This window comes from Gymnoscopelus microlampas (genome assembly GCF_963454915.1).
Source record: "Gymnoscopelus microlampas genome assembly, chromosome: 16".
Classification (NCBI taxonomy): Eukaryota; Metazoa; Chordata; class Actinopteri; order Myctophiformes; family Myctophidae; genus Gymnoscopelus; species Gymnoscopelus microlampas.
In genome coordinates this window covers 10,159,309-10,170,072 of record NC_139953.1, presented here as the reverse complement: position 1 = coordinate 10,170,072, position 10,764 = coordinate 10,159,309, and the positions used below count along the sequence as shown (strand labels likewise).

Sequence of the window (10,764 nt, the reverse complement as noted above, 5' to 3'; positions counted from 1 at the left end):
TTGAATTCAACAGTCATTTTATATTGTGTGTTTTTTGTGTCTTTAGGTGTTTCCTATTAAGGAGATTGCTGTTATGACCTTCTTTTCTTCCCCTTTTACTGAATTCAAATGTCCTTTCATATTATGTTTCTTTAGCCTAATGTGTTATGTAAAGCACATTGAATTGCCTTGTTGAAATGTGATAGGCCTATACAAATACACTTTCCTTGCCTGCCACGTAAAAAAATGATATATATATATATATATATATATATATATATATATATATATATATATATATATATATATATATATATATATATATATTTATATATATCCCAGTGGTAGCCTATTCAAAGTGGAGTCCCAGACCCAGAGACCCCTTGAGGGGGTTCCAAATGGTCGGACACCATCATTACAGGTCAGTATAACTCAGAGTGAGTTATATGGAGGGTCCCGACCTTGAAAATAAATAATTAAAAGCTGTGAGAACCACTTGGCATAGCCAAAAACAGCGTACCCTGGAGTCGCAGGATTCTATAGGTCGCCAGTGTCGGCGTACCAACCCCTCGTTCAACTATATAGCGTTTTAAGCGGCACTTTATTATGGTTGATGCGTGAGATGATGATGGAGGCAGCACACTTGGTCCAGACCTTTCTGATCTGCCTGTATGTCGTCGGGGTGTGGGACGTTTCTGTCGTGTCCGCGGCGTGGGACCTGGTCCTGCTGCACACCAACGATGTGCACGCCCGGGTGGAGGAGACCAGCAGAGAGTCGGGCAAGTGCTCCAGCACCAAGGGAGACTGTTTCGCCGGGGTGTCCCGGAGGGCGACCAAGATCAAAGAGATCCGGAGCCGAGAGGAGAACGTGCTGCTACTGGACGCCGGCGATCAGTTCCAAGGAACGGTCTGGTTCAACGTGTACAAGGGCGTGGAGGCGGCTCACTTTATGAACAGACTGGGTTACGATGCCATGGTAACTATACCTGGAATATGATATGAAATATTATTTTTCCGCGACCCATTTTTATGGGTCGCGTAAATATCCCCTTTTTTCATTTCCTACATTTTAGAACATTTTAAGAAATATTGTTTCAAAAGAGTTTAAAAAAGTTTAAACAAAAAAACAAATCACTACTTTTGATACATTTAAAATCAAATAATTTCCATAAATAAAAATGTAAAAGTTTAAGATGTGAAAATAGCAGATCTACAAGCTCACAATGTGGCACAAAGAGACTTGGTGTGAGCTTGTAGATCTGCTATTTTCACTCGTTTGGGTTCCGGGCAAACGTCGAATTTCTCTTTCATGGGTCTTCAGCTAAAACGTTTGGGAAACCAACTGCTTAGGCTACAAGCGACAATTCTTAGGTCTAGGTTTATTTTATCAAATACAATAAAATTGACGAAATGCCTTAAACGAGACATATAGATTAGTCAAGTCATTTACCCAGACCTCAAAATGATGTATTGACGGTTAATTTTAATTACAGACATGCAAAAAATTCACTTTTCAGCTACAGTCACCTTTTTGAACCCAAATAGGGCAATTGTGTGACACCTGACCCAAAAGAAAACAACATGTTGTCACCTTTTTCACCTTGGGGCTGTTTGCATGCCTGTAATTAGCATAATTGAGTTCACTCAGGAAAAAAACATGCATCAGCATTTGGGTGGATGGACTATAGATTTCCATTATTTATGTATTTATTTATTTATCTTCATACAGCAACTCAAGTGGCTGGATGTCTTTCAAATGAATGAGAACATTGAAGATATTTGGTTTATATATAGATATTGAATTAAATAATTGTGAATGAATGGATTAATCACCACTGTTTTCTACAAAGTTATGCCTACACCAGTTGATGTTGTCACCTTATCACCACAAATGACTGTTAAAATGGACTATAGACCAATTATTTGTTTAATAACATTGAGACTGAAAGCACAGGTGATTGTTTCACACAATCAATTCCCAACCTGTTGTTTTGGGGTGCGCTGGTTTCAGCATACCCCAACCCTCTCTTGTGTGTTGGCTAGTGAGGCGCGTCCTAGCGAGACCTGATAGAATGGGTTTCATTGCGCGCATACAGTGTGACGTCGTCTGTTAAGGGGTCTATTGAGCTAATGCAGTGGGGGTCCAGGGACCCTCAGGGCTCCTTGAAGGGGTTTCAAATGGACCCCTAACAGGTCTGTATCTCTTAAGAGTTTACGAATGGAACCAAATGGACCCCTTATGGGTCAGAAAAAACATGTATCAGCATTCCGGTGGATGGACTATAGATTTCCATTATTTGTGGTCATGTGAAGACTCCAGGAGATATGGGGGTCCTTGAAATGAAAACGTTTGAGTACCACTGAGCTAATAGTTCTGTGCCAGAGTCTGTCTATGGGTTGTTAGTATATCTTTGGATAGTTTTCCATAAACCTTTGACTCATGGTCTAAAAAGGACCTGTCATACTACTAGTATGACTAGTATGATACATACATACATACTGACTCATGATCAGTCGGTCTGTAGAGGAAGTTCAACCGTGTGACCTACCTTTCTAGTTACTTAAGTAAAGGTAGCCAGCTCTAAATTCAAAATTGTACTTAGAGTAAAAGAAGAAAAGTATTGCCATAGAAAAAAAAAAACTTAAAGTACCAAACATAAAAGTACTCATTATGCAGAAAGTCCTAATTCACATTTTGTCAAGATTTTTCAAAAAAGTCTGTATAAAATTGATTGATTGAGTGGTTGTAAATCATCTAAATCTGCAAAGTAACTAGTAGCTGCAGCTGTCAAATAATTGCAATAGAGTACAAAGTACAACATTTGCCTCTGATAAGTAGTGGAGTAGTAAATACGTATAAATTATTGATAAACGTAAATACCCAAAGTAAAGAGAAAGTAGGCTACCTCATTTTACTTAAGTACAGTACTTGTAAATGTGCTTAGTTACTTTCCACTACTGTACCTTTTCCATTCCTGGTAATTGTGAGGCCACACACCCCACTGTTTTCAAGTCTCCTATTCAAATAGGGGTGTGCAGTTACTGTACACGCAAAACAATAATATCAAATATTATTATTATACCATAATACATTATAATTGCCCACTATAACTATCATTTTAAAATCTAAACACCTTAGATATTGTTTTTTATTTTAGAAATAGTTCATCTTTTATTTGCGCCCGTCACAAGTTGATGATGTCATTTGTCCATGTGTGGTCCAGCAATAAACAATCATACTTAACCTAAACAACTAAACAACAGCTGAATACTTCCTACGGTTAATATGCGCATCAAAACAATGTTAGCAATAGCACGTGCCTTCCATACATCCCATAGGGCTGGACCACACATGACATCATCAACTTGCGACGGCCGTTGTCCCACATGAGTAAAAGATGAACCATCCTCCATCCTGGTGGTGTATGTGAGCCCAAAATCTCTTCTGCCCCGTTTGAAGTGGTTAATTCATAACATACGGTGCTTCTTCCCTTCCCAGAAATGTAGTGGAGTCATTACTATGCACAAACTGCTTATCTTCGGTTCCAGGCAGAGAGAGACAGAGTGCATAGTAGTTCGTAAACAGTTTAGACTATTCCTAACAGTCTGTTTGCCTCCTTTGGTGGACTCTGGCCAAATTCGGTATTAATTATGTCAAGTGTATATTAGGGAGCATAGCACTGGCTCTCAATGCCGTAGAGTCCAGGGACCACCAGCCGTCCAAATGGACCCTTGCAGGTCTGTAACTCTGTGAGTGTACAAATGGAACCAAATGGACCTGGGTCCATTTGGTTCCATTTGTACACACACAGAGTTTGACCCCCTTGTGTGTGGACCCCTTGTGGTCCCCTGACCCGACGTTGAACAGTGGATTATTACAGTTTGATGTGATTGTGACTCTTAGTTAGCCTGACACTCAGCCTGAATTTTCCTTTCGTTTCACTCCATTATTCAGTCTGAAAGCCCTCTCAATGCAGCTGATTTCTGAGATGGGGGCGTGGACACATTTTTTTTTTCAAAGACTCTTTGGCGATTGGTTCATACTGGATTATCCCGATCCCGATTCGTCGTACAGATTTTCAACCGAGAAACACCCGCCTTCGACAGCGTCACCAGACCCTGAATGCGAGGCAAATGATTCAGGGGGTGGAGCCAGGCTCACTCTAGCCAGGCTAACTCTTAGTAGTTATAGTATAACAACGTAGCCAGTGGTGGAAAAAGTAATCAAATGTTACACTTAAGTAAAAGTATCAATACTGCAAAGTACTCTCAAGTAAAAGTTCGGAATTCAAAATTGACTTGAGTAAAAGTACAAAAGTATTGTTATCAACATGTACTTAAAGTACTAAAATGTATGAAAAAAGTAGATCTACAAGCTCACAATCGGCTATTTTCAAATAGCCTAGGTATAAAATAAGGCTAAAGTGGTTCATCTATGTTTTATAATGTAATAATTCTTATCTGCAAAGTAACTAGTAACTAAAGTTTTCAAATAATTGTAGTGGAGTAAAAGTACAATATTTGCCTCCGAGATGTAGTGGAGTAGAAGTAAAAGTATAGACAATTGGAATTGATTGATTGATTGAATACTTTATTTAGAAAGACATGGTAACAGTACATGGAAGTACAATTCACAATACAAGGTCCTCTAAACTGGATCGCTCATAAAAGCACTTGGCTTATTCAAAATGAGATCCCGGTGCACTCAAATCATGATGACATTTAAGAAGACATACAAATATACACTACTATGCAGAACGTCATACAATCAGCTTACAGGTTACTGGTATGAAAAACAAGAAATATGTACAATAGACAGTTTTAGGAGGAGGGGAGGGGGAGGGGGGGGGGGGTAGGTTAGGAAATACTCCAGTAAAGTAAAAGTACCTCAAAATTGTACTTAAGTACAGTACTTGAGTAAATGTACTTAGTTACTTTACACCACGTAGCTTACATTTCTTTCTTTCTTTCTTTCTGTCTTTCTGTCTTTCTGTCTTTCAGGCCCTGGGGAATCACGAGTTTGACAACGGAGTGGAGGGTCTCAAGCCGTTCCTACACAAAGTGAACTGCACGGTGCTCAGTGCTAACGTCCGACCAGACGACACCCTGGCCTCGCAGGTGGAGGGCCTGTACTTCCCCTACAAGATATTCCACGTGAACGGAGAGAGAGTCGGCGTGGTGGGATACACGTCGGAGGAGACCCCCGCGTTGTCACAGCCAGGTACATGGAACTATAGATGGTTCCTCTTAACCACTTAAGGGTAGGGTAAGTGATTTACTTTAGTTAAAATAAATGTTAAATAGCTCTATATTCTGATAGTACTCATTGCTATAGAGTGTTTGTTCAGTAAAAGGAGTCTCCCATGTCTCTCCAGCTCTTTATTAAACAGAAAATGCGTTTTCAGTACTCTCTCCTGATTGGCTTAAATTGTGTCACCTACATGAAATTGTACTATATTGTGTTTACTAAAGAGCTGGAGAGACCCCTGTGACCAAACAAACACTCTGTAGCAATGATTACTATCAGAATATAGTACTTTAACCTTTTTAACAAAAAGATAAATAAAAAATCACTTACCCTATCTTTAAGCCTTAGTCTAGAGTAGACCAGGGGTCAGCAACCTTTAATGTCAAAAGAGCCATTTTGGACCAAAAAAATACATACAAAATCTGTCTGGAGCCGCAAATATATTTGAGCCTTAAATTGAAGTCAACATTGGCTATTATTATTACAAATGCATGTTAATCAAACATACAGGTAATCCAGCAGTATTGGCAGTGAAAGTGCACAACTCTGTCCATGAACTATTAAATTCTCTGTTATCCTTTTTTTTTTTTCTCTCTCGTTTGGAATCACACCGGTTTGTTTTCGCAAGCCATCTGTCTGGCTCGTCGCCAATAAATGTGTCGTGGGCTATGATGCAAATCTTTGTTGACAGAAATATTGACTTTTTATTTATTCTACACATTTTGACAATATTGGAAAACGTAAGAATGTAATTGTGTCATGTTTGGTCGACTACAGCAACGGCTCTGCAGACCCCTGGTCTAGACTTTGTAAACTGGTAAAACGGTTGTCTCTGTACCTAGACCACTTTTTTTATGTTTGCACCAAATCTCTTTGCCAAAAATAGCAGATCTACAAGCTTACGACGAGTTGTCAGTTTGTAGATCTGCTTTTTTTGGCTAATGTTCCCATAGCGAAGCCTTGAATACATGGAGATTACTCTTACATTTTTTTTGTCACATTCCTTTACGGTGAATGAAGAATCCAAAAATGAGAAGATAATAGACAATACTTGATGAATTGGAAAAAAATAAAAATAATAATAGCCCTGATTAACAACAGCAAAACTATCTATACTATAATAAATAATAATGATGATAATAATGCATTTTATTTATAACGCACTTTACATTTTTGCAAACCTCTAAGTGCTAAACTATAAACTCACAGCTCTCAGAGTATAATTCAAGTATCTCGTATACAAGTATACAGTCGTTTGCAACTGCAGCAGTTGCGTTGGTGTAGACTGGGCTTAAAATGACTTATGGGCTTAATCATCTCATGCACAAACAGTGCACACGCCTGGGCGCACGCATGCGTGTGAACTGGGCTCACGTTGAAGCGTTCCTCGCCTCATGCATGACATGGTTTATACCGGTGAAATAGAAGCGAATTCAAAAACTGCGTTTTTGAAGTAATGAGGACACAACTGCAGTGACACTTGGATTATGCCTTGAAAGCTGTGTTAGAGTTCATAAAGAGATATTGGATATAGTTTTGCTGTTGTTAATCGGGCCCCCTATCTTTTTTTTCTAGGCAGTGTTGAAATGAAATAAATAATAACAAATGATCAATGCGGCTGATTTACAAAGAAAGACATTTTGAGTGAGTGTCTTTGTGACCATTATGTCTATCCCCTCAAATAGTGAAGGGGTGGTGAGGGTGAGTGTCCCTATATGGAAATTGTGCTTGCACTTGGAATGCATGGAGTGTTGAGGAAAACAGGAATGATGGCAGTGATATTTCCAATACTGTAACAATAGGAGGAGGCCTGGCATTTGCCCAACACTGCAGTGTCAATAGACAACTACTGTACATTCAGAGAATTGCCTTCTCCTTCTACCTAGAAGCTAGCTAGAAAGAACTGAACCCTATTCACTACTTTCTTCAAAATGTTTGTATTCTTCATTCACTGTAAAGGAATGGGACAAAAACGAAATAATGTCCATGTATTCAAGGCATCACAGGGTGTATAATTCAGAGGTAAAAAAAAGTACACTTTTAACTTGTCACTTGCCTTCACTAACCTTGGTTGCCTTCCTTCAGGGCCACACATGCAGTTTGAGGATGAGGTGAGCTCCATGCAGCCCCACGTGGACAAGCTTCTGACGCTGGGCGTCAACAAGATCATTGCCCTGGGTCACTCTGGTTTCGTTGTGGACCGACTGATCGCCAAGAAGCTCCGAGGCGTGGACGTCGTAATCGGCGGGCACTCCAACACCTTCCTATATACAGGTATGTTACGCAACAGTCTGACACTGTGAACTGCATCGGTGAAGGCCGCCTACATAAAGGATCACATACGAGCCTCTGTCCCAGGCTGGGGAGGTTTGTCAAGCCAGAGGGCAAAAAACACTTTATGTTTTTAGACATTTCCCCACTCTGGAAGTGCCCAGGGACCCCTGCGCTGGCTCTACCCGACTCAGAGAGCCCTGTGGGGGGCCCCAGGCACCATCGTATCAGGGGTGAGCTCCCGAATCCAACGAGTTGTCAACCATGCCTGTCGGAGCTTCCGTTACGGAGATATGAGCATACTTATGCTATTTTTACTCCCCATGGAATGTACGATGTTGTTGCTTTAAGAGGTGGTGATTACAGAAATTGAGAGGGATGGTCACACACGCTTATTAGATTAATTTAACCCATTCAAGCCGGCAATGCACCTCTGTCATTTTAGATTTCTTTGGCTATTTAAAAAAATAGCAAATTGTAGATCTGCTATTTTTTTGGGGAAAAAAACATTTTGTGCACAATTTTGAATATATATATTTTTAAAGCGAAGATTTGTCAAATATTTTGTTACAGGGACCTCCAGAAGCAAAGATTTGAGTTGCAAAACGTTACTAATAATACTCATAATGCTATGAGCTTGTATATCTGCTATTTTTGAATAGCCAAAGTGTAAAATAATGGTTTAACTGGTTACACAGGTGCGTTCCCGGTCTTAATGGGTTTATAGAAGCAACATTTTATAGGGTTTAACCCTATATCTCGCACCGACTGTCTTTGTTTTTTGTCGCAAAAACTCCACCATGGATGCCAATAGGACAGACATCTGAAGATAGAGACGTCAAAGATTAAATGGCCAGTATAGTCTGGGATTTCCTGACAGTGCGAGGAGGGAGTTGATTTGAAAACATTGGCCTCCGTGCTGGCGGCCGGCCCATTGACGCAGCTCTTACTGTCTGGATACACTCCAGTGTCTCCTCAGCCGTGAATTTTAACACTCCATCCGCAGCAGCCTTGTTTGACATAAATGCAAACAGCATGGGGTACAGCCATACATTTGGGCTAAGAGGATAACACAATCCGTTGTGGTCCTATGTATTCAATTCATCAGGAGCTGTCTTCCTGTTGTTGACAGAAGTCTTGCAGCGGTATTTTGACCTTTTACCTTTTTTGGAAGTGCAAAAAGACATGCTTTAAAACTGTCCAGCCTCCTGCTAACATACAGACGCATTTGTTTACTGTCGGCCTGTTGGGGGAGAGAAGTGGTTGTGGCCATTGCAATATTCTTGTGCAATTGTACCGTAGTCTTTTGACTTTTTCTGATACAGTATGCACCTGATTGCATTATTCCAGCTGCGTCCATTCCCTAAGAAAACACCCCTGGTCAGTTGATAAGTTCTATATTAACTCATAGTCATTACATTTTCCATGACAGCAACACATAGTTAACAGTAGATTGAAGGTTTATTTTTTTCCTTTTATTTTTTTTACCACATGAATCCTAGCCTCCCCATTCTGGGGTCATAATAGGCGGAAAACTGCCGATCTACAAGCTCACAAAGTGTGTAGATCGGCTATTTTCTTTAAAGACATTTGGTGTAGACTACTAGGGAACAAAGGAGGGGAACACGTCACCTACAGACCGTGGGGGACCCCAGTCAATGACGAATAGGTTTAGGAGGTTAAATGGCATCTAAATTTGGAATGAAACTGTTGAAGTGAGTCAAATGGGTGTGTGCTGTGTGTCTGCTCCTTGTGTTGGTGGAAGGAAACTTTGGAGTGTCGTCACTGTGGTTTGGTGTTCCGTGGTGCAGTGGTCCAACATTAACATGCTGACTGTGCTGTGCGGGCTTATAAATAACCAGAGGTCCGCCTCATTTACTTAAGTAGCCTTTTGAATAAATTGTACTTGCGGGGGCAGTTTAATGCAAAAATAATTTTCAATTTTATTTTTGTATATTTTTGAAGATTTTTTTTAATTCGTTTATTTAGCCTATTTTACATTTGCTCCTTTTAGATTTGGATACATTCTGCTTCTTACTCCCCCTCCCCCTCATTTCTTATTCAGTGCACATCAAAGAATTGTTTGTGTCATTCTCCCAGAGAGACTTCAGCTAAAGAAGCTGTTATTTGCTTTGACTACATGTCACATTAATCCGATCAGTGAATGAGTGAGGGACATTCACTCTTCTAGGCTTTTCTTTTTTTTTTACGTCCTGGACATCCAAAGGGACTTTTATTATAGGCCATGCACCCTCATATCGAATGAGGGTCCCTAGTGTCCTAGGGTTCTCAAAGTGGGGTCCGGGGGCCCCCAGGGGTCCTTGTGGGGGTACCAGGGGGTCCCCAGCAAAATGTGGTAATATAGCATCACAATCATTTTAACCTTTTATACTTTGGCTATTAAAAAATAGCAGATATACAAGCTCATAGCGCGGCACTTTGTGCCACGCTATGAGCTTGTATATCTGCTATTTTTGAAAAATCTTGAACATTTGTGCAAACCTTTGAATATATATATTTTTTTAAGCAAACATTTGTAACTCAAGTCTTTGCTTCTGGGGGTCCCTGGAACAAAATATTTGAGATGGGGGTCCGCTGTCAAATACATATCGTTTTGGGGGTCCTTAATTGGCATGAAAAAGTTTGAGAACCACTGTCCTAGGGGCACTGATATGAAAATATGTTTTGGCTTAAACTGAATTAAATTGTCTAAATGCTATAAAGAGCTTTATACTCTTTCATTGAGAAGAACATAGATTTGTAAAAAAGTACAACATCAGTTGTCCCATGTGCTATATGAAAATATGAGGGTAGATATATATTTAGTGTCACCACCAGTTCATCTGTGGCACAGATGGTACGTGTCAGACCTGTAATTTTCACTTCGTACCCAATCCTACGAGTGTTTACTTGTCATCAAAACCTCCAGTCCGTCTGTGGTGCAGGAGAGATATGTCAGTGCCCCAGAAATGCAAAGGCCTTTGTGCATCTAAATGCTATGGGTTTAAGTATTTAGTTGTCACCAATATTGACCGTGCCTCTGTGGTGCAGGAGATACAGTGTTTTGTAAACAGAAGGTTTGCGGTTCAAAACCCAAGGATGAGGTTGGAGATTGTCCACCAGGCTCTAATCTCTTACTGAAGAGCATACTGGACAATGGAGAAAATACAAAACACGATGCAGTGGTGTAAAGTAACTAAGTACATGTACTCAAGTACTGTACTTAGGTACAATTTTGAGGTATATTTACTTTACTGGAGTATTTC

The 10,764-nt window shown here is 40.1% G+C and overlaps 1 protein-coding gene across 1 annotated transcript in view; it reads left to right on the top strand.

Moving 5' to 3' along the window:
• The first annotated feature begins 567 nt into the window (after positions 1-567).
• The window catches only part of LOC311063212 (snake venom 5'-nucleotidase-like), a 28,085-nt gene continuing 17,888 nt past the window's right edge, over positions 568-10,764 (top strand). The window contains exons 1-3 of the mRNA XM_084082498.1: positions 568-955; positions 4,981-5,200; positions 7,313-7,501. Coding sequence (XP_083938624.1) covers positions 593-955; positions 4,981-5,200; positions 7,313-7,501 — 772 coding nt within the window. The 5' untranslated portion in view covers positions 568-592. The remainder of the gene's footprint in view (positions 956-4,980; positions 5,201-7,312; positions 7,502-10,764) is intronic.